The sequence below is a fragment of the Amblyraja radiata genome, chromosome 20 (genome assembly GCF_010909765.2).
Source record: "Amblyraja radiata isolate CabotCenter1 chromosome 20, sAmbRad1.1.pri, whole genome shotgun sequence".
NCBI classification, from domain to species: domain Eukaryota; kingdom Metazoa; phylum Chordata; class Chondrichthyes; order Rajiformes; family Rajidae; genus Amblyraja; species Amblyraja radiata.
In genome coordinates, this window is record NC_045975.1 from 24,710,660 (window position 1) to 24,735,727 (window position 25,068).

A 25,068-nucleotide genomic window follows, 5' to 3' on the forward strand; every position below is an offset into this window, starting at 1 on the left:
ATGCCAGAATTTGAGGACAGAGATTTCATTGTGTCGAAAGCTGAAGAAGGCTACAAAGCACATTTGACAAGACTGTACCAATGGAAACTCATTTATGTCCAGCCAAGCATAGTTATAAAGTTAGAGAACATAATGTTCATCTACAAATCAAGTAGTGTTTCTATGTATATGGTGATACAAAGAATCTCTTCAATCCTTAATTGTTTTAAATTATTTATTGATTTGCACAGGTTTCTCCTAATAATGCCTCGTTGAATTGTATTGTTGTGCAGAGTGCATGGGACTTTTCCTAACTTTGGTCTTCTCAATTATGGCTGTCAAACATTTTAAGTACATTCCTTTTGATACCTGGATAACCTATATGTAAGATCCATTTCTTTTCCAGGTTTGACAGAAAGTCTTTTTTTTTGTAGTTTAATGCAGCATTCTGGCATTCTCACAAAGTTCAGTTTATTACCAAAATGTAAACACATACCTGTGCAAATAGTTAGCTAATCCTTTAATTGTCCCCCAGTTAAATACCTCAGTCAACTAACCAGGCACTCTCACAATTCACTCAGTTTTGCTCCAACTCTGTATGGCACGAATCTCATGCATTAGTTACACCATGTGTTCCCACCCCCGCCCAGGTTTCTATGTACTCCACTCTCTGCAGATTCTCCTATCTCAAACCTGGGTGCACACCATTGCATCTAAAAATCCCACTATTTTTGCAACAATCTTCATGGTTTTCCAACCGTTCAATTTGCCTCGTCAGACCCATTCTTGCCAGTACCAACATTTTGGCTATTTCCTGGAACTGTCCCTCCCTCTAACTTTTCAAACCCATATTTGCTCAAGTTACCTCAATTTGGCTTCTGGCATGCTAATGTCACTTTAATCAGGGTGGTCAATTAGTTAATCACCTGGATTAGAAATCTTTCCCTGTTCGAAATCTGTTCCCTGTTTCCCTGCTCTGGCTTCAAATAAAATTGATGGACTATAAAGCCTACATTGTTACTTACAAGATCAGGTATATGTTTGAAATGTCCTAATAGATTACCTAACAGGTTTGCCAATGCATTTCAAAACCATTGAGCCATTAAGCACAGAAACAGACCTTTCCACCCAACTCGTCCATGCTGACCAAGATGCCCCATCTACACTAATCTCACTCCTGCATTTAGCCTATGTCTCTCTAAAGCTTCCTTCTCCATGTACTTGTCAAACAAAATGGTTTTTAAATGTTGTTATATTACCTGCCTCAACTTCTTCCTCTGGCCCGTTCCATATACCTACTACCGTGTGTGAAAAAGTTGCCCACTCAGGTTCCTATTAATCTTTCCCCCTTAAACCTTTGCCTCTAGTTCTTGATTCCACTACTTTGGGGAAAAGACTCTATACATTCATAATGTCTATTCCTCTCTTGATTTTATACCCCTCTGCAAGATCACTACTCAGCCCCCTGTGCTCCAAGGAAAAAAGTCCTAGCCTGTCCAACCTCTCTCTCAATACCTGCCAACATCCTTGTATTTTTTTCTGCAGTCTTCCATGCTTAGTTGCATTGTTCCTCTAGCAGGTTGACCAAAATTGAACACAATACCCCAAGTGCAGCCTCACCAACATCTTGTACACCTGTAACATAACATCTCAACTTCTTTACTCTGTTGTAGAAACAAAGAACTGCAGAGGCTGGTTTGTACCAAAGATAGCCACAAAGTGCTGGAGTAACTCAGCGGGTTAGGAGAATCATTGGAGAAAAAGGATGGGTGACACTTTGGGTTGGGACCCTTCCGAAAAAGGGTCCTGACCCAAAACATCACATATCCTTTTTCTCTAGAGATCCTGCCTGACCTGCTGAGTTACTCCAGCACTTTGTCTTTCTTTACTCAGTTCCCTGACCGATGAAGGCCAGCGCGTCAAAAGTCTTCTGCACCACCCTATCTACCTGTGACACAACTATGTACCTCTACTTCTAGATGCCTCTGCCTTATAACATCCCCTAGGGCCCTACCATTCCCTGTGAAGGTCCAGCCCTAGTTTGACTTCCCAAAGTGCAGCACCTCACACTTGTCTGAATTAAAATCCATTAGCCATTCCTCAGCACATTTGCCCAGCTGTTCAAGATCCAGCTGTAATTCTTGATAACCATCTTCACTGTCTAGGATATCACCTATTTTGATGTCATCTGCAAACTTACTTATGTAAGTGTCATATGTAAGTGTGGAGAATATCAATGAACAAGAAGTTTGCTCACCCATTGTTATTTCAGTTATTCGATCCCATTAAGCCATTTTAATGTGCTAACATATGCCATTGTATATTTCAGACTTATATTCAGTGAACAATCAGAGCATGGTGCTACTAACAGATTATTTTATCACTTGTAGGTTCCAAACATAGGAATTCCCCAACTGCTGCTCCTGCTTAAATACCTGAGCTCCACTTTCACAGTAACGGAAATACAGCCCACAGCACGAGGTAAATGTTCTGAATCGCATGGTATTACTGACACACAGTCTCTGTGGAGAACTAAGAATCAACACTTCATCCAAGGTCACCCAGGCGCCATCAAAATAATGAAAAACAACTTTGTCTCTCCTGAACACACTAAGAAATCTGCAATCAACCTAGAATCTGGATCCCAAAATGGTTTACTGCATGATTGGTGAATTTATGACAACTGATAGATTTAGGAATATGGTTTACAGTGTTCCATTGCTACATAGAAGTTTTCACTTTCTTCACCAATAGATGGATATTTATGTCAGTTGCAAGATGAAAGCCCCTATGAAAGTTAACCAATCTAAAAACAATTGATGTCAGTTTATTGACATCCTTCCTTTGACAGGGTAACCAGTATTGTACTTCAAATGTGCCCTTATCAACATCTTGTACAGTTGTAACATGACGTCCCATCTCCTGTAGCCAATACCCTTACCGATAAAGGCAATCGTGTGCGGACGTGGCATCAGGCTGGTCCCTCCACCCACCCAGAGTCACTGACCACGATGCACCACCATCGGACCCCAACCCTCACACCAGGGTGATTCACCCCCCCGACCCCGACCCACACACCGAGTGATTCACCCCCCACCCCGGCCGTGGGGACAGACGGCTCGGGGCATTGGCAGCCAAAGTAGATCGCTTTTAAAACATGGCCCCCCCCATTCCCTGGCGGGCCGATGACAAGTGTTTATGACAACGAACAATTTTATGAGATGAGACAACTGTCGCACCAAAGATGGACATAAAATGCTTGAGTGACTCAGTGGGGCAGGCAGCATCTCTGGAGAGAAGGAATGGGTGGCGTTTCGGGTCGAGACCCTTCAGACTCAGTCTTCAGGTCTGAAGACTGAGTCTGGGGCCGCTTATAACTTGGTACAACTTGGTGCTCGGGTTCATAGTGCCCAGTCACCTATGGCTTGTGTGGGAAAATGTCTCCCACCCTCCCGTCTCCATCGGCCAGTGATGTGATGGACGCGGGGGTCTGGACCAATCGCTGACTTGTGTTGAGGCATTGCTGATGAGGTGAAATCACAACAGTTAGAAGAAAAAACTTTGATGACAACTTCATCTCCATATAAGGATGAATAGCACTGTGTGGAAAATTTCCCACTGGTGGAATCAGGGTGGCACGGTGGTGCAGCGGTAGAGTTGCTGCCTCAAAGCGCCAGAGACCCGGGTTCAATTCCCACTATAGGTGCTGTCTGTACGGAGTTTGTATGTTCTCCTAGTGACTGCGTGGGTTTCCTCTGGGTTCCCCAGTTTCATCCCACATTTCAAAGGCGTACCCAGATTTGTACGTAAATTGGCTTCTGTAAAAATTGTCCCCAGCATGTAGGAATTGAACTAGTGTATGGGGTGATCGATTGTCAGGGTGGACTCGATGGACCGAAGGGCCTGTTTCCATATTGTATCTTTAAACAAAATTAAACTAAACCTGACATTTCCGGGAAAAGAGCAAGATATTAAATACAGAATGTTAAAATTTTTGTTACAAAATTGTATGTTCAATTATTATTTCATCTTTTCTTACAACCTTGCAGGATCTGTGACTCAACGAGGGAGTTCATTTGTAGTTGAGACATTCCATCAAGCAGTTGACCTTGTCAATGCTGCCTACAAATCATCGAGAGGCAGGTATGGTTAAAAAACATGAAGGAAAGAATGAGTAGGAAACATTTCAATTTATAGAAAACTGTGCATTGTGTAGAACGGTAGCAAGCTGGAAAAAATCAAGCAACATTGAGATAAATTACATGGAACATTGATTTCAATTTTTGGAGAAATATAAGAATAAAACAATTGAGGAAATTTGATCCAAGGTCCTGAGTAAGAGAAGTTTCAATTTCAGAACATGTGGAATAAAGGATTACAAACAATGCATCATACAGCAGATGTACACTTTAAGAAACCAAGTAGAAAATTTAAGGACCATCAATGTTGCTGAAAAATTAAGAAAGACTTTGAGAGGGATTAAAGATTTGCACCAAATGCAGACAATTGTGTTTAAGGTTGGAACTAGGTAGAAGATTAGCTATGATCTTGCTGAATGGTGGAGTAGGGTAAGGAATTAGAAGGCCTTCTCTTGCTCCTATTTTTATGCTCTTATGTTTGTTTGTTTTTTAATTGCTGCAGGCGCAACAATTACTAGATCAGAATTTTCATTGGGGTAAAAGCAGGCCTTACCTTCCTTGTCCAGTAGGAGTCTGGCTAAGGCTGTCCATGTATTTAGAGGAAGACGTAGCCTGGGTACCAGTTCTGTCGCATAAGCGTTGAGATTCAACTGAGAATTAGGAGAAGAAGGATTCTTCTCTTGCTGAACCTTCAATAGGACCTTCAATAGGCCAGCACAAAACATAGTATTTATGTACCATAGTATTTATCAGCTTTGACTGAAAATAATGGCTTGCATTGGTTCTGTGATGCAGCACAGTGACTCAGCTGGTAGAGCTGCTGCCTCACAGCACCAGAGACCAAGCTGACGGCTGTCTGTGTGGAGTTTGCATGTTCTGCCTGTGACCACATGGGTTTCCTCTGTGTGATCTGGCTTCCCTCCACATCCCAAAGACGTACAGGTTTGTAAGTTAATTGACATCTGAGTGCAAGTGGATGAGATGGTGGGATTACATAGCACTAGTATGAACGATGGTCTGTGTGACCCGTTTCCATGTTGTATCACTAAAACTAAAACAGAAATATAAAGATCCCGATGGATCACCATGGAGTTAAGGCATTCGCAAGGTCCACTTCAATGTCCATTTCGCAAGCCACCAGCCACCTCCCGCACAATTTTTGGTAGAGTCTACAGTTCCCACATTGGCCACAAAACCAGATAGGAATAAATAACTCTTAGTGTCAAAGAACCACATAATAAAATGTAGACTAACTTGGAGAAATCACTGTTTTAAGAGGCATTGCTGAGGAGTAAATCTAGTTTTATTTTCATGTAACAATGCATTTAATTTGCCCGTGTAAGATTTATTTTACCAAAGTTACACTATTTGCTGCAAAGCACAAAGACAGCATCTGGGGAGGGAACGGACAGGCGGCATTTCGGCTCAAGATCCCACTTTAGATTTAAGCTGTTTGCTGGTGTTTGTTTCCCAGTAGTAGAGCAGCATTCCACAAAGGCTCTATTCGTGCAAATGATGTGCTCAGCTTTTTCAAACTTCCTGTGGCTGAGACTCGGAACGTAGTAAGAGCAGCTGAGCTAATGGAAACCACCATTGAACTTATTCGACAGATGGTTTACACCCAGGAGAAAATGTTCAGGAATGCAACAGGTAATCAAGACAACTTGTATTCTTTTACGTATTTAAAGTGAAGGTGCTTTGTGATTTTTATTTTTTACAAAACAACAAATTCCCAGAAAGAAGGAAGCCAAGTGGAATCAGTGGAGTTTGTACAAACCATGGGAGCCTCAATGAATTAAGTAGATATTGGGAACAGGAACAAATACAGTCATAGCTTGTAAAGATATTTATTGTAAATAAATGTGTTACTGATATTGGTGGGGTTATCAGGAGTATGTATGTGTTTAAAAGGCATTTGGATTGGTACATGAATGAAAAGGATTAGGGGGATTTGGGCAAAATGCAGGTAAATTGGACTAGTGTGGGTAGACATCTTGGTCAGCGTGAATGAGTTGAGCAGAAGGGCCTGTTTCCGTGCTGTATGTCTCTGTGCAGGCATCTAAACTGAAGTAATTTGACTGGTAAAGAGACCTGGAAGATGTAAAGATTCAGAGGGAATGATTGGGTTAACATATGATGAGCGTTTGACAGCTTTCGACCTGTACGGGAGTTTAGAGGATGAGGAGGGACTTCATTGAAACTTATCAAATAGTGAAAGGCCTGGTTAGAGTAGATGTGGAGAGGATGTTTCCACTAGTGGGAGAGTTTGGGACCAGTGGGCCTAGCCTCAGAAAAAAAATGTGCCTTTAGAAAGTAGATAAGGAGGAATTTCTTCAGTCGAAGGGTGGTGAAAGTGCCATTGCCACAGATGGTCGAGGAGGCCAAGTCACTGAGTATTTTTTAAGCGGAGATTGACAAGTTCTTGATTAGTAAGAGTGTCAAAGGTTACAGGGAACAGGCAGGAGAATGGGGTTGAGAGGAAATGCCATGCTTGAATGGTGGAGTAGACTCAATGGGCCGAATGGCCTAATTATGCTCCTATGACTTATAAATAAAGAAACCTAAAGCATATTTCTGATTCTGTGACTGAAATCATTTAAAATGGTTTCTGTATCTCACAGATCTGCTCAGCGCACTGGATCTTCAGACACTGGCCAGGGTGACAGGTTGTACCACTCAGCTACAGGTCATCCCTTGCTCTAGTTCCTGTTTGTTGGATAAATATCGAACCATTTCTGGCATCTGCAATAACAGGTACTACATCAGGAGAAGAAACAATACGGTCAAGACACAGTAGCTTCTTTTTAAATCAATAAATTTGTCAAAAGCCAAGGCCACAACACAAAGGAGTGAGAGACTAACCACAGTCATAACCAAGCTTCCATTTTAAAAGCCTGTAAGGATATAAGAAACTAGCTTTTAGTGAAAAAACACATTTCAGAAGAAAAGCATAGAAAGCAGATGACATAATCCTTACAGTTTTAGTTTAAGAAGAATAGCCATCAACAATTTTGATTGGAAAGCGTTGTCTTTGGATTATCGTTGTCTGTTGACTGTGGTACAGAGAAGATTAGTACCATAAGAGACTTCTTCCTTCAGTTGTGAAAATTGTCCCATGGACGCTTTCACCAGAAGAGTAAGGACTTCTCCTAGTCTCTTGCAAATATTCTTCCCTTTACTAGAGCCACAAAGGCAGATTCATTGCTTATACTTCTTGTTGCAATTATGTACAAATTATCAGACTACAGCTTCGCTTGACTAGGCCGACCCTGCAATGCTGCCAGGACAACCGGCCTTTATGGCCAGCTGTACTTAAAGCAACTTGGACATTCAAAATGGTGTCAAAATCTGGCGACCCTTCTACATGGTCTCAGTGGACTAGTTTGATAAACTTTGTATTTAATCTAGGATTGTAATTATGTATCGCGATAATTTACTGAACTGTATGCAAAAAAAATAATTCCACTGTACCTCGGTACATGTGATGATAAAGAACCATTCAACCCATACTTCTGAAGTAAGCTGGGCTGTTAACCAATTTCACACATATTGAAGACAGTACAAAAATACTAATTGCTTCCCTTCATAGTCTTTTCACGACAGCATCTAATTAAAGGAACATTGAAAAGTTGCATAAAATGTTGGAGTAACTCAGTGTGTCGGGTAGCATCCCTGGAGAAGATAGATAGGTGAAGTTTCAGGTCAGGACTGGTTTCCAAGCCAAAACGTCACCTCTCTGTGATCTCCAGTGATGCAGCCTGACCTGTTGAGTCACTCCAATGTTTTGTGTCTTTCCTTGGTAAACCAGCATCTGCAGTTCCTTGTTTTGCTATTGAAAGGCTGCAAATGTGACAAAATATCCACTGGATAGAACATTAGTTCAGTTTATTCTTCTTTACATGGTTCTAGAAAGAGATCATGATTGGATCTTCAGAAATCAATGGAAAATCTACTTGCGTTTGGATTACTTTAAAGAACACTGACATTTCATAATGTAGCGTGTTAGTTAAACACAAAATATAGGTTGATCCAAGCTAATGGAAATGGTTTCACATCATTGCTATTTTTGCTATTTATAGACCTCTCCCATAGTCATAGCCTCACTAGCCTCTTCATACAAACAAATGAATGAATCTATTTTATGTGCCTTTAGACAGCACACCCACTGGGGAGCAGCTAATGTCCCATACGTTCGATGGCTGCCTCCAGACTATGATGATGGGTTTTCAATCCCCAAAGGATGGATGGAGTTGAAGAAATATAATGGATTCGCCCTACCACTGGTATGATGCACGGCTTGCTGGGGGTGAGGTTAAAGTATGCAGGTGGCAGTGAACCTCCTCAAACTTACTGATTCCAATGATAATTTTCAGGCCAGAATGGTGTCGACAGCAATCCTACACACAGGCAACAGGAACATTTCTCTGGACAGCAGTTATGCCCACATCCTGGTGGAATGGGGTCAGTGGATTGACCACGATATGGACCTGACACCACAGAGTGCCAGTACCTCTTCCTTTATCGACACCATTGATTGTTCGTCATCCTGCTACAACAGAAGCCCGTGCTTCCCAATACAGGCAAGCATCTATGCTTTACACGCCACTTGCAAATGCTGCTTTTGTGTTAGCAATGTCTACCCAGTCCATCACATAGACCATACTCTCCACCACTGACTCTATCTGCACTTCACACTACCTCGGGAAAGCAGCCAAAAACAATCAAAGACTTGTCCCATCCCGGTCATTCCTTCTTCTCTCCGCTCTTGTTGGGCAGAAGATACAGAAGTTTGAGAGCACACACCACCATACTCAGGGACAGCTTCTTCCCCCCTGTGATCAGGGTTCTGAACGGTCCTTCCATAAGCTACGGTACTGTCAGATTCACCTCTACCCCATTGTAGACACTGGACTTTGTCTCTGGAACTAATGTGCTACAATGCTGAAAACTATATTCAGCACCAGACGACACAGGATTAAGATGAGGGGGAAAAGATTTAATAGGACCATGAGGGACAACTTATTTTTTTTTACACAAATGGCGGTGGGTATATGGAACGAGCTGCCGGAGGTGGCAGTTTAGGCAGGTACTATCATAACATTTAAGACATTTCTTCAGGTACATGGGTAGGATTGGTTTAGAGGGTTATGGGCCAAGTGTGGGCAGGTGGGATTTGGCGTGTGCAAGTTGGTGCCGAAGGGCATCTTTCCATGCTGTGTGGCACTACTTGAGTTTGGCTTGCTGGTATTTATGTCTAGTATTATCTGATTTGATTGGATATAGCATGCAAAAAACAGCTTACCTGTGTACCTCAGTACATGTGACAATCATAAACCTAATCCTCAGTGCATGCTTCACATGATGAGCGCATCTATTGTCTGATTATGTCAAATGTCTCGCAGATCCCAGAGGATGATCCCCGTGCTTGTGAAAGTGAGAGGTGCATGCCCTTCTTCCGCTCGGCCCCAGCATGTGGGAGTGGTGAGTCTGGGATCCTCACAGGGCAGCTCCGACCCCGGGAGCAGCTGAACAGCATCACCTCCTTTGTGGATGCCAGCATGGTTTATGGAAGTACAGAGAGCCTGGCATGGAGACTGAGGAATCATACCAACGACCTGGGCTTCCTGGCTATCAACCAGCAGTACTCAGACCACGGCCTGGCCTACTTACCCTTCATGACCAAGAAGCTTCAAAATCCCTGCACGCTGACCAGAGACCAGTCCCACATTGGAAACAAGTCAGACATTCCATGTTTCTTGGCTGGTAAATGTATGGCAGAGAATGAGGATAATTCAGTATTGTAATATGGAAGGTTTTGGATGTTACCCGATTCAAATTAGGATGTCATTTGATATTCCACAATTAGCCATTGCATATGAGACCAAGAAGGGGGGGAAATGTTACCCTGTTTCTGATCATTGACCTTCTTTAGATGGGAGAATTTTGTCCTTAGATTAGGAGTGCTAGACACATAATAATTCAACATCTGTCCATTAGACCATTTCTGAAATTCAGTTTCAATACAATTTTATAACAAGCGCTTAGGACCTCAGGGTGATTATTAAGGTATTTGGATATGCATGTTAAAATGCACATGACTGGATTTAGCTGTAAATAATGCCCTACTGCCTTCCCCCGTAAGTAGATCAATGCTTCCCTCCGCTTGTTGTCTAGGCACAATCATTAAGAAAGGCTGGTTAAACGAGGTACCAAAGTGCATTCACATGCCAAGCACCAAGTAATAGGAAAAGATTAACGTTAAACTAAAAGTCGATGGTTAAAAGTTAAAAGAAATTTCGGTCAGACCGAAAGGTTTGAATGACAAAAATAAAATTCAATTCAATTAAAACGTCACTTGTGTGGTGGGGAAGCAACAACTATGTAGGGGATGGCACGAGAGCAGCACTCTCATCAGGTCAGACAAGACTGGATTTGAGTTCTAAATATTTCTTTGTTAATTTGATAACTCCAATTAGCATCTCACATTCAGAAACTAATGTTTTGTTTCACTGATAACTATGGATTATCAAGTAAACACTTTGGCCATTTGTTTGAAAGTAAGAATAGAGAGAGGGAGAGGGAATCATACAGCGTGGAATGGGCCCTTCAGCCCAACGTGACCACATTGACCAATATCTCCCATCTACACTAGCCCCACCTGGCTGCATTTGGCCCATATCCCTCTAAACCTGTCCCATCCATGTACCTGTCTAAATGTTTCTTAAACGTTGCGATAGTACCTGCCTCAACTACCTCCTCCGGCAGCTGTTCCACACACCCGCACCCTTTGTGTGGAAAAATGTACCCCTCAGGTTCCTATTAAATCTTTCCCCCATCATCTTAAACATATCTCCTGTAACAATTTATAACAATAACTACAACAAATTGATTTGTACGTTTAGAACATTGTGGGTGAACATAATTGTTGGGGAATTTGAATATTTCCTGAGACTTGGACTGCACGGACCCCAGCACGGACCCCAAAGCACAACCACTCAGCAAAACCAAGACCTCTGGAACTTTTGTAACCTTTAGGCACAGTTTCTAAGCAAGCCTTTCCAAACTCTGCTCTCACAGATGGATATTCTGAAGCCTGTCCGATTCTGCAAGGTTGACAAATGTTTATTTTACTATGCAGGAGATTCCCGAGCAAATGAACATTTAGGGATGCAAGCACTGCACACCATCTTCTTACGAGAACATAACAAAATAGTATCAGAACTACATCAGCTAAACCCACACTGGAGTGGTGAGACCTTGTATCAGGAGGCACGGAAAATCATGGGAGCCTTCCACCAGGTGAGAAAGAGGATTGTGTTTAAAATACTCCTTTGATCACTTCCCTGTGGATCCTGGTCTCAAGCCATCATCATCGGATGTTCTTCCCATGCTTTTCTCTAAATTGTACTTCAGCCATTACCTGAGAACTGTTCATTGTGCTCGCGTTCAGCAACAGTAAATATTACATGCACCACCTGCAGGATAGTGATTTTGAAAACACTGTGTTCCAAATATGTCTTTAAATAATTAGCCACAGTTTCTGTTAATGAATAGGAGGTCATTGCACATACTTTGGAAAAAAATGGTGTCAAGCTAACTAAAATAAGGTAACTGGCCTAACATTTGCACACCTACGATGACATTCTGTGACTAGAAACAATAGGACACAAAATGCTGCAGTATTTGCAAATTGCTGGAGTAACTCAGCAGATCAGGCAGCATCCCTGGAGAACATGGATAGGTGAAATTTTCGGCTGAGACCATTATTCAGACCCAACTTAAAATGTCACCTATCCACGTGCATCAGAAATGATGCCTGACCTGCTGAGTTACTCCAGCAATTTGTGGCCTTTTGTGCATTAACCTGCATCTACAGTTCCTTGTTGCTACTATTACAAACAATAGTATTGGGATGGGGTGTGAAGTTATGATCCTTGAGAGATAATAAAAGTGAATGGTCTCCTTCCAATAAAGGTGTTTTCCGCATAAAGATGTATTCAATGAAGATATGATACTTGGAAAATTGCCAGGAAATTCTCAGCCAATGCTTCTCAAACTAAGTTCATTACAGAAAATCGTATAGGTAGTGTCCAATATACCACAAATAGCAAGAGATTTGAGAAGCGTGTGTTAATTTGAACATAGTTTCATAAGGTAGAACAAATCATTCCTTGCATATTTGAAAACATTTATTCTTCTACGGCAGATCTAAAATGCATCCCCAAAAACGTAATATTTTCAATCATTCAGTAATTCAGAAACGAGTGTTCAGAGCTCAACAATAAACTAATGTGGCAACCAAATTCCACAGACATCTTGTGTTACAAAGTAGACTCTCATAACCATGATTCTCCCTGTAATTTCCTTTCACTCATACTTGGCAAGATTATAAATGTTGAGTATATGTGGAAGCTACAATTAGGATATTGAAGAAAATAATATGTTTGTATCACTACCTCTTCCGTACAACAAAGGAATGGTATTTTTCCAGTCCAGTGAAGATATTTCTGGGCTGGTTTAACAAGCTGAATGCCAAGAGATTGTTATCTCTAGCTGGAGAATTTAGAACGGGGACAGTCTCAAGATAATTAGAGAGCCATTTACAATTGAGATATGAATTTACTATTGTTTAAATAAATTAAGATATATATAATGTGGCACCAGTGATGACGCTAGGTTGACAATGGCTATACCAACACTCGCAGCAGAGTGAACTCACGTGACATGGGTCGATTTATAGTGAAGAACTATGGGGTCGCGAAGATCCAGGTCCCTTGTCATCAGTGTGCATGTGAGGAGGCACTGACGATCCCTGCGGTTCACTCTTGCCCAGAGAGAAGGTGCTGGCAGTCTCAGACTTGTCCCAGTAGCTCAGCCTTGACCTCGAAGAGGAGGCACTGGTAGTCTTGTGTTTGTCCAAGCAGCTCAGTCTTTGCATCGAAGAGGAGGAGCTGGCAGTATTGGGTTTGTCCCAGTGGCTCAGTCTTTGCCTTGAAGAGGGGGTGAAGAGGCGCTGGCAGCCTCAGAATTGTCCTGGAGGTTCAATCTTGGGCCCAATGGAGGTAATGCTGGTGGTCTCAGACTTGCCCTGGCAGCTCAGCCTTGGCCTCAAAGAGGTTGCGTTGACTGTTCAGATTGTCTTGGTGTCCCAGGCCTTGCTCTCCATGAGGTGTGCAGTCCCTTGATGTCCGTGGGAAGGTGAGGAGGTGCTGCCGGTCTCAGGCTTGTTCCAGTGGCTCAGTCTTCCTCCAGGCCTGCTAAAGTGAAACACAGCTGGTAGGGAGATGTAAGGAGGAAATGCATATTCTGGTTTATACTGAAGATAGACACAACGAGCAGGAGTAACTCAGCAGGTCAGACAGCATGTCTGGAGAAAAAGGATGGATGACGATTTGGGTCGGAACTCTTCTTCAGACTGAAAGTAGAGGGTGGTGGTGGGTGGGCAGGACTAGAGGTAGGAAAAGGCCAGAACAAGTAATCAGGGCCGGCAACAGATGACCAAGGAAGGAATTGAGCCCATAATGGTCCATTGGTGGCTGGGGAAGAAGTGTCAATGAAGGGTGCCCACTCTCTCTCCCTTCCTCTTCCTCTCCCTCTTCTTTCTTTCTTTCTTTCTTTCTTTCTTTCTTTCTTTCTTTCTTTCTTTCTTTCTTTCTTTCTTTCTTTCTTTCTTCCTATTTCCTGCTTTCCCTCTCTCACCCCTTCAATTTTCCTCCTCCCCTGGCTAGCATTGCTGTGGTTTTTAAAGAGGATGATGATGGGAGGCCCAATCCAATCACAGCTAACTGGACACAGCTGTTACTCCTGTGACTGTGGCCTCAACTCAGTCCAGATCTCTCCCCAGGGTGCCGGTGACCCTGGTGCTGAGGGGAGGCTTCTCCTGGCTTGTCTGCACACGAGTGGCACACAAGGGAACGGGCGCTGTCACAATAGGAATATAATTGGTGTCAATACAGACATGCAGCAACTCAAATTCAGGCCAGGCTTAATTTAAAAAAAAAAAACTAATTTTGCTTTAATTTGGCAATTTACATTTGTGCTGGTAAATGGATTAAGAAGAAAACATTTTTTTCCTCTCTGCACAGATTATAAACTGGAAGGATTATGTGCCTAAAATTCTTGGCCCGGATGCAACAAAGCAGCATCTACTCCCCTACAAGGGCTATGATGATACAGTGGATCCCCGGATTTCCAACGTGTTTGCCACAGCAGCATTTCGTTTTGCTCATGTTACCATCCATCCAATACTCTACCGGTTGGATGAGAATTACACGGAGAATCCGACCTACCCCAGCATCTCTCTGCACAAGTCATTTTTCTCCCCATGGAGAATTATAGAAGAAGGTAAGGACAGTGGAAAGTATTCACTATAAGAAAACATTAAGTTTCTCTATGATTGAGCCAGTAAGCTTCTCCACTGACATCAGAATCTTGAACCGCCCTCTCACATGCTGGGGACTAATTTCACAGTCTTCCAAACCACCTCTTTGTAGACCTTCCACTTTTTTACCTGCACTTTCTCTGCTGCTGGAATGCTTTTCTGCACTCTGATTATTTCCCCTCTTTCACCACCTGAAGTACTCATGTATGATATGATTTGCCTGGATAACATGCAAAAAAGGTTATGCATTATCTCACAACATACTGCAATAAAATAGACCAATACCAATAAGCATTGATCAATTTACTAATATTTGTGAATTCACCTACTCCGCTCCTCCTGCTCCCATACAACTCCAAATTTTTCAGAAATCCGAACGGTTCTGCATCTGGCCGACTCATTAGTATCAATAACCAAGTTTAGTCCATATTTGCTCTGTTGCCAAATGCAAATTAAATTACCAGTTGTTTGATTTACAACATCACACAGTCCATCACAGACCAGACTTCTCACCATTGACTCCATCTGCACTTCACATTGCCTCAGGAAAGCAGCCACCAAATCAAAGACTTCCCCACCAACGTCATTCCTTCTTTGCCCCACTCCCGTCTGGCAGAAAATACAGAAGCTTGGAGGCATGCACTAGACTCGGGAACAGCATCTCCCCCACTGTTACAAGGCTTCTGAAGCTTAGGGTACTGTCTGATGCACCTCTACTCCATTGCAAATATTGGACTTTGTTTATGGAACTGGTGCATTACAATGCTGAGAACTAAATTCTGCACTCTGTATCCTTCCCTTTGCTCTACCTATTATGCTTGAGTTTGACTTGATTATATATAGTACTAGACTAAGTGGGACCCGTTGGCTCCCATGTTCACACGGGAGGGCTGGTCCCCCGACGCAATATTCCACCTCTCCACCAATTCCAATATTGGTGGCCAGTGGGGGGGCTTTCTGGAGTGCAGGTATGGGTTCTTGGGGTGGCAGCTCAGTCCCTTAAGCCTGATCTGCTGGCAGCTCACTCACGGCTGGTGGGCTGGCTGTTGACATGACTATTCCTTGAAATTCCATTTCAAGTAGGGTGCAAGGCCACCAAATTCAAATCCATGTTCCTACCATTTCAAGCAGGGTGCAAGGCCACCGAATTCAAGTGCAGTTTCCAACCACTTCAAGCAGGGTGCAAGGCCACCGAATTCAAGTGCAGTTTCATACCACTTCAAGCAGGGTGCAAGGCCGCCAAATTCAAGTGCAGTTTCCAACCACTTCAAGCAGGGTGCAAGGCCACCGAATTCAAGTGCAGTTTCATACCACTTCAAGCTGGTTCCAAGGCCACCAAATTCAAGTGCAGTTTCATACCACTTTCAGTAGGGTGCAAGGCCACCAAATTCAGTGCAGTTTCATACCACTTCAAGCAGGATGCAAGGCCGCCAAATCCAAGTGCAGTTTCATTCCACTTCAAGCAGGGTCGAAGGCCACCAAATTCAAATGCAGCTTCATACCATTTCATGCTGGGTGAAACCACCATAAAACCACACAAAACACCAAACTCACAGTTCAGTAGACATTCAGTGTGTTCAGTTGATTCACAGATCAGCCAGAGTCATGACCTCTCCCTCCCCCATCATGCAGAGACCGAGCCACACCCACACTTCCGGGTTTTATAACCACTCCCCCTCCAACCGGAAAAGGTGTGGCTTTCAGGGCGTGATTGACAGGAGAGATTCTCAACATTTTTTAAACACTAATAACACTTTTTTTTCATTGATGGGAAGAATTTACTGGGATGGGAAGGATTTTTTTAAAACATCAAGCCAAAGCTCCCAAGCCACCATTTGTAGTAAATAGTGCAATTCAACTTCAAGCCAAAGCACCCAAGCCACCATTTGCTGTAAGTAGTGCCTTTCAACTTCAAGCCAAAGCACCCAAGCCACCATTTGCAGTAAGTAGTGCCTTTCAACTTCAAGCCAAAGCACCCAAGCCACCATTTGCAGTACGTAGTGCCTTTCAACTTCATGCCACCATTTGCAGTAAGCAGTGCCTTTCAACTTCAAGCCAAAGCACCCAAGCCACCATTTGCAGTAAGAAGTGCCTTTCAACTTCAAGCCAAATCACCCGCCACCATTCGCAGTAAGTAGTGCCTTTCAACTTCAAGCCAAAGCACCCGCCACCATGTGCAGTAAGTAGTGCCTTTCAACTTTAAACCAAAGCTCCCAACCCACCATTTGCAGTAAGAAGTGCCTTTCAACTTCAAGTCAAAGCACCCAAGCCACCATTTGCAGTAAGTAGTGCCTTTCAACTTCAAGCCAAAACACCCAAACAACCATTTGCAGGCAGAGCCTTTTTACTTCAAATAAACCATATTTTCATTTTCAAACCACATTAAGGGTACTCAGTTGTCTAGACATTTGTTCAGTGTTATTCAGAGCTCAGAGAGACGTGACCCTTGGCTTCATCCATCTTGCAGAGAATGAGTGAGGCACACCACTTCCTGGTTTTATAGTCCCTCCCCCTCCCTCCAGCAGGGGCAGCAGAGAGAATGGTGAATTTTTAAAAAACATTAATATCTCACTGATTTGTCATCGATAGGAAAAATCCTCTGCACCCGTAAGGCGGAGGGGGGCTCTGAGCGAGGTGGCCAAAAATGACGGCCGTAGGTAGCGACGTTCTGTCGGAAATCGCAGCACAGTGGGCCAAAAGCGGTCAAGATCAGAGATTTAGTAATATAGATAGATTATCTAATCTGATCGCATAGCATTCAAAACAAAGCTTTTCGCTGTACCTCAATACATGTAACAATAATAAACCTAAATGCACTTTTTTTTTCACTAAAAATTCCTCCGGGCCCAATTTTAAACACCCCCTTTAAACTCACCAGACCTTGTTTCCAGCGTTCCCTTTTAACTCACCAGTTTCACTGGAAAATTTGATCTGAAACATTGCCTGTTTCTCTTCCCACAGATGCTGCCTGCCCGGCTGAGTTTTTCCAGCATTTCCCGCATCTACTGTTTTTAAAAAAATGTTAATTAACCGGTACATTTATTGAGTTACTGTGTGACATGTTAAAAAATGTGAAATAAAAGTGCAATGGGATATTAATAGAAATAAAATCCAAGAGTTCAGAATATCTGCAAGTCCATCTCTCGAGTGCGCCAGATTATACTGTGCTTGGTTCCTCAAGTGCTGCCAATTTTATGGCTCTTGACCCAAGCTGCTAAAAAGTTTCATCTGAAGCCCAGAAGCCAGTGTGTTATTAAATCAGGTTCACTCCACTCTGCAGCCAGCATTCAAAGTAATATTTTTATAGTAAGGACCCAAAGTACTGGAGTAATTCAACAGGTCATGCAAATAATTATGTTAATGTGTCACATATACTACAGGAGGCATTGACCCCATCATCCGAGGTGTTGTATTAAAGTCTGCCAAGCTGCAAACGCAAACACAGATGATGCCAGAAGAGCTGACGGAAAAGTTGTTTCAGCCGAAGGAATCCTTAGCCTTGGATCTGGCAGCACTTAACCTACAACGAGGAAGGGATCATGGGCTACCGAGTGAGTATCAAAATGAAGGATACACAGAGAATACCAACAAGTCCATTCCTAATGATATTACGATGCAATGTCAATAGTTATATTGATGTTATAATTTATTCATCAGAAAGAAGGTGCACTAGGCAAAATTAGAAATGTAAATAAAGCCTTCATTGCAAAAAGGATGAAGTACTGCTGAAATAATTTTTTGTTAGAATCATTCAAGGCTGTGATGAAGTTAATACCCAAATAAAGGCATCTTGCATTTTACGTGGGAGTCATGTGCTTGAAAAGTAGTGATAAATCAAACATATGCCAGGTACATACAACTACACTGCCATCTGGTGTCAGACATAAATTTGAGTGATATCTGAAAATAGAAGCACATAAATTAAACTTTGATAATAATTAAACAAGTGTGTTATTGTAAAAATGCATTAATCAAGCTTGTGTAAAACGTGAGGTGTCTGTACTGTGCGTGTTTGGTCTTTGTGTTTCGTCTCAGTAAAGTTAGAATAGTCTTCAAAACAATTAAGCTTGTTAGTGCAAGTAAAATGGGTTCCAAACCAGTAGTGGAAAAAGGAAAGCGCTGTTCTATAAAGATGGATTTCATTTGAACTGTGTTGAGGCCACTATCCTGGCAATCATGTCATTGGGACTATGGACACAGCTTTCAATTAATTAGAAAGCATGAGGATTCAAATAATGGAAAGTTTAATAAATCACAAGCAAGTTTAAGTACAGTGGCACAGGTCAGTAAAGAGATGAATACAGATCAAAGCATGACAGGAATGAGCAGAATTTATAAGCAAATTAGTACAGTAGAAATTAGAAATTAATAGATAATAAGTATAAAAGTCAAGGCATAAGGCTCTTTATCTGAATACACACAGCATTGGTAACAAGCTAGATGAGTTGATAGAACAAATATAAGAAAATGAATTAGATATAGTAGCTGTTATGACAATGGGGTGGTGGAATGACCAGAACAGGGAAATTAAATTCCAGGGCTATTCAAAGTGTTTAAAAGAATAGGCAAAAAGGGAAAAGAAATGGTTGGCATTGGTAATCAAGGGAGGGGTTCAATGTAGTACTGAGTAGAGGGAAAGGTGCTGTGGATTGCGGATGCAAATGAGTTTGGGAGGAAATAAAGAAAAACAAGGAACAGAAGACATGGGTAAGACTGGTCTATAGACCACAGTATAGGACAAAGCATAAAAAGGAAAATAATATTACATGTGATAAGAAGGGAACTGCAATTATCAGAGGTGATTTTAATTTGCAAATCGATTGGACAAATTAAATTTGCATGGCTAATGTGGAGGAGAAATTTGAGTGGTATTGGTTGGTATTGAAATAAAGTTTAAATTCTAGGATAAGAAGATGGTGTGTAAAAAAGCAGTCAAAAGGGTGGGTTAAAGGGAGATTTTTTCATAATACAAGAGATGCAATTTAAAAAAAACTTTTGTCCTACTCCTGCCACGATTCCTAATACTGATATTCACCATAACAACACATACAATTCCATGGGGTGGCACAGTGGCGCAGCAGTACAGCACCAGAAGCCCAGATTCAAACTTAACCTCAGGCGCAGTGTACTGTATGTCGAGTATGTACATTCTCTCTGTGACCACATGGGTTTTCTCTGGGTGCTCTGGTTTCAATGGACAATAGACAATAAGAACAGGAGTAGGCCGTATTGAGGAGTGAGGCAGAGAATTCCACAGACTCACAACTCTGTGTGAAAAATTGTTTCCTCATCTCCATTCTAAATGGCTTACCCCTTATTCTTAAACTGTGGCCCCTGGTTCTGGACTCCCCCAAACATCAGGAACCTGTTTCCTGCCTCTAGCGTGTCCAAACCCTTAATAATCATATGTTTCAATAAGATATCCTCTCATCCTTCTAAATTCCAGATAATACAAGCCCAGCCGCTCCATTCTCTCAGCATATGACAGTCCCGCCATCCCAGGAATTAACCTTGTAAAACTACGCTGCACTATCTCAATAGCAAGAATGTCCTTCCTCAAATTAGGGGACCAAAACTGCGCACAATACTCCAGATGTGGTCTCACTAGGTCCCTGTACAACTGCAGAAGGACCTCTTTGCTCCTATACTCAACTCTTCTTGTTATGAAGGCCAACATGCCATTCGCTTTCCTCACTGCCTGCTGTACCTGCATGCTTTAATTCATTAACTGATGAACAAGGACCCCCAGATCCTGTTGTACTTCCCCTTTTCCCAACTTGACACCATTTAGATAATAATCTGCCTTGTAAATAGCTGTGGTCCCGGCACCGAGCCTTGCGGAACCCCACTAGTCACTGCCTGCCATTCTGAAAGGGACCCATTAATCCCTATTCTTTGTTTCCTGTCTGCCAACCAATTTTCTATCCATGTCAGCACTCTACCCCCAATACCATGTGCCCTAATTTTGCTCACTAATCTCCTATGTGGGACTCTATCAAATACTTTCTGAAAGTCCAGGTACACTACATCCACTGGCCCTCCCTTGTCCATTGTTCCAGTTATATCCTCAAAATATTCCAGAAGATTAGTGAAGCAAGATTTCCCCTTTGTAAATCCATGTTGACTTGTATCGATCCTGTTACTGCTATCCAAATGTGCTGCTATTTCATCTTTTATGATTGATTCCAGTATCTTCCCCACCAACGATGTCAGGCTAACTGGTTTATAATTCCCCGTTTTCTCTCTCCCGCCTTTCTGAAAAAGTGGGATAACGTTAACTACCCTCCAATCCACAGGAACTGATCCTGAATCTACAGAACATTGGAAAATGATCACCAATGCATTCACGATTTCTAGAACCACTTCCTTAAGTACCCTGGGATGCAGACCATCAGGCCCTGTGGATTTATCAGCCTTCAGTCCCATCAGTCTACCCAATACCATTTCCTGCCTAATGTGGATTTCCTTCAGTTCCTCCATCACTCCAGATGCTCTGGCCACTAGTATGTCAGGAAGATTGTTTGTTTCCTACTTAGTGAAGACGGATCCAAAGTACCTGTTCAACTTACCTGTCATTTCCTTGTTCCCCATAATAAATTCACCTTTTTCAGTCTTCAAGGGTCCAACTTTGGTCTTAACTATTTTTTTCCTCTTCACATACCTAAAAATGCTTTTACTATCCTCCTTTATATTCTTGGCTAGCTTACCTTCGTACCTCATCTTTTCTCCCCGTATTGCCATTTTAGTTATCTTCTGTGCTCTTTAAACATTACCCAATTCTCTTGCCTCCCGCTCATCTTTGCTACGTTGTACTTCTTCTCTTTTATTTTTACACTGTCCCCGACTTCCCTTGTCAGCCACGGTCGCCCCTTACTCCCCTTGGAATCTTTCTTCCTCTTTGGAATGAACTGATCCTGCACCTTCTGTATTATTCCCAGAAATACCTGCCATTGTTGTTCCACTGTCATCCCTGCTAGGGTATCTTTCCCGTCAACTTTGGCCAACTCCTCCCTCATGGCTCCATAGTCCCCTTTGTTCAACTGATACCTCCGATTTACCCTTCTCCCTTAATTGTAGATTAAAACTTACCATATTATGGGCACTACCTCCTAATGGCTCCTTAACTTCAAGTTCCCTTATCAAATCCGGTTCGTTACACAATACTAAATCCAGAATTGCCTTCTCCCTGCCTTTCTTCCCACATTCCAAAGACGCACAGGTTTGTAAGTTAATTGGCCTCCGTAAATTATCCCCAGTATGTTACTCTAAACTAAAATAGTATGCAAATTGTCTACTGATACTATTGATAATTGTGGAACTATCCAAAATTATACATAACTGCAATTTATTTTCACAGAATGCTTTGATCATCCTTTCTTTACTATGTAGGTTACAATGCCTGGAGGCGGTTCTGTGGACTGACGCAAGCCAAAAACATCTCGGAATTAATACAAGTCTTTAACAGCACATACTTGGCAAAAAAGATCCTCTCAGTGTACAAGACGCCTGACAATATAGATGTGTGGATTGGTGCAATTGCAGAACCACTGCTGCCCAGAGCTCGTGTTGGGGAGCTCTTGGCCTGTCTTCTTGGAAAACAGTTTCAAGTCCTGAGGGATGGAGACAGGTGTGTGTGGAAATTCACAGCTCACGAATGTGTCGGCTTATCTGATCCTGGATGGTTTGATATTAAGGGAATCAAGGGTTAAGGTTCTTGCACAGATGCTATTATTTGTTTGTTGTTAGTAGGGTTGTTTTAGGACTTCTCACATACAAGGGTGGCACAGTGGCACAGCTATTAGAGCTGCTGGCTCAAAGTTCAATTGACCCGGGTTTAATACTGGCCTGGACACAAAAAATTGGAGTAACTCAGTGGGTCAGACAGCATCTCCGGAGAAAAGAAATAGGTAATGTTTCGGGCCAAGATCCTCTTCAGACTGAGAATCAGGGGGGAGTGAAACTAGAGGTAAGAAAAGGTACAGAACAAATCAGAGCTGGCACCGATGGCCAAGGAGCCCACAATGGTCCATTGTTGGCAGTGGAGGTGGTAATGAAGAAATAAGAACTGAAATTAGCAGGACGTCTAGAGTGGGAGAGAGATGGAGACAGAGGGAATGCAAAGGTTACTTGAAATTACATAAATCCATTTAATACCGCTGGATTGTAAGCTGACTAAGCAAAATATGAGGTGCTGTTCCGCCAATTTGCGTGTAGGTTCAAGTGCTGACCGTATAGAATTTGCATGTTCTCTCTGTAACTACACAAGTTTCCTCTATGCTCTGGTTTCCACATGGGGTGAGTAGATAGGATATAGAGAGAATAAGACATGATTGGTGTAGGTTCAGTGTAAATGGATGCTAAATGATTTGGGGAGGCCTCTGTGTACTGAAGGTTCCATTTCCGTGGTGCAGGACTCTATGACATTGTGATTAAAGTCCAAACCAAACTTCAAATAAAGATTAGAAATGAGGAACTGCAGTTGCTGGTTTACAAAAAAAGGCAAAGTCCTGGAAGTAACTCAACGGGTCAGGTAGCATCTCTAGAGATGGATAGGGGATGTTTCGGGTCGGGTCCCTACTTCAGTCAGAAGAAGTGTTTTTTTTTTTAAATTAATGTAGAATTCCAAGTATTGACCCAGGATACACACACATTTCTTATTTCTCCAACGCCAGGGAGCTAGCACTGACTTGCTATATTAGGGTATGAGTGTGTGAAAGAAATAAACAATTTATAGATTTCAAGGCTCTTGTGAAGAAGATAACATGTATGGATACGACCCAAACTCTTAGGATATATGGGTATGTGCAAAAGCATGTCAGAGTACAACAGGATAAAATTCTGTACACCACATAGTTATCTTTTCATTTCTGTTAATTAATTGCCGGTCTGGGCATGATGACAATTCAATGCTTTGGGGATTAGATGCAACCCTTGTTAGATGCAACCCTTGTAAGGTACATTTACAGTGTCTGTTCATCATGGTGAGACACATGGTGAGTCAGGCTTCATGAGCAGCCATGTAATATTTCCTGTAAGACCATGACAATACTAAACTGCTGCACACATTTTTTTAAGCACTAACTACTTTCTTAGACAGTTTCCTCCCTAACTTACTTAAGTCTGCTGATTCTTGTGGCATATTCCATGTGGTCCTACCATCCACTGACATCTTGCATGTGGACATTCCTCATCTGTTTGCACAAGAAATGAATTTTAGCAAGCTGTGACAACCTCAAATTATTTTGACCTAGTTTCTACTGCGAGGCAACAGGAAAGAGTGGTTTACTGGAGTGGAAGTCCTCGTTGATTTCAGCATCCTATTAGAAATGTGGGAATCTAACCCATGTCATAGAGTAGAAGCAAGGAACTGATGGCGATTGACACTAAAGGGCATAAATAGAGTAATAGTGTCATACAGTGTGCAGACAGGCCCTGCAGCCCAACCTGCCCATGACGACCAACATGTCCCATCTACACTAGTCCCACCTGCCTGCTTTTGATGTTTGACATAAAGCGCTGGAGTAACTCAGCATGAAAGGCAGCATCTCTAGAGAACATGGATATGTGACATTTCAGGTCGGGACCCTTCTTCAGACTGTTTATAGTGGGGTGTGATAGGAGGAGAACTTCTTCAAAGTAAGAGAACTTGAGGCGATTTCGCAGTTGAAGTCAAAATGTAGAAGCAAGGAACTTCCCCCACAGAAGGTTCCCGACCCAAAACGTCACCTATCCATGTTCTCTAGAGATGCCGTCTGTCCAACACATTCTAACCTAGGCTATAGTGATTGCTAAAGCACATGCAGGGAAGAACACATATTTTTCATAAACAACCCAAAGATGAATATCATATCTCGCAAAATGTCTTTATTAATTCCTAGATGTGACACTTGGTTTTCTTCCACCCAAAAGGTTTTGGTGGGAAAATGAAGGTGTGTTTACCAAGCAGCAGAGAGAAGAGCTGAGTAAAGTCACTCTGTCCAGAATCTTATGTGACAGCACCAGCATTCGGAGAATCCCCGTGGATGTGTTTTCACGGAACCAATATCCTAATGATTTTGTACCTTGTAACAGCTCTGTAATCCCCTCACTCAGCCTGGCTCCCTGGAAAGAGAAGACCACAGGTGGGTTGCCACTATTGCCAGCTTCTAAAACCAGTCAGGGAATATTCTAATAAGGTACAAAGATACAGCAGGGGAGGGGGAGGGAAAGACCAGCATGGAGAAAGAACTCAACAGAATGCAAGATCAGGGGCAAGGTAAGAAGTTGGGAGAGAATAAGGCAGAGGTTGGTTTAGAGATAGATAAGAACTAAGCTGAGGACAAGGCAGTGGGTGAAATATTGGCCTGTGCTCTGAATTTGTTTTCCAAATGATAAACATTCATCAGCCAAAATATAAGTAGTAAGTACATACCAATAGGCATAGAAATAAGCAAAAACCTTTAAAAAAAATCTCATCTAGTTTTAAATATTTCTGGACAGCTTCCCCAGAAGATCAATAGTGCCATTCCTGGGGACGGCTATGAGGAGGAGTAAATATACTATTATATTTAATTTACCAATAATATTTCA

The 25,068-nt window shown here is 42.3% G+C and overlaps 1 protein-coding gene across 1 annotated transcript; it reads left to right on the top strand.

The window, feature by feature from the left end:
• On the top strand, window positions 1-24,670 carry LOC116984399 (eosinophil peroxidase-like). Its single transcript, XM_033038554.1, has 13 exons — window positions 1-171; window positions 2,370-2,460; window positions 4,029-4,122; window positions 5,593-5,768; window positions 6,740-6,872; window positions 8,272-8,401; window positions 8,492-8,698; window positions 9,521-9,881; window positions 11,257-11,417; window positions 14,204-14,462; window positions 17,880-18,050; window positions 21,889-22,126; window positions 24,409-24,670. The coding sequence occupies exons 1-13, from the start codon at window positions 1-3 to the stop codon at window positions 24,668-24,670; spliced, it is 2,454 nt and encodes an 817-aa protein (XP_032894445.1).
• Window positions 24,671-25,068: the final 398 nt, after the last annotated feature.

Coding starts and splice junctions, on each gene's coding strand:
- LOC116984399 (XM_033038554.1), top strand. CDS start 1: ATGCCAGAATTTGAGGACAGAGATTTCATTGTGTCGAAAGCTGAAGAA. Junction 172..2,369: donor GTAGTGTTTCTATGTATATG/GTGATACAAAGA, acceptor TATCACTTGTAG/GTTCCAAACATAGGAATTCC. Junction 4,123..5,592: donor TACAAATCATCGAGAGGCAG/GTATGGTTAAAA, acceptor TTTGTTTCCCAG/TAGTAGAGCAGCATTCCACA.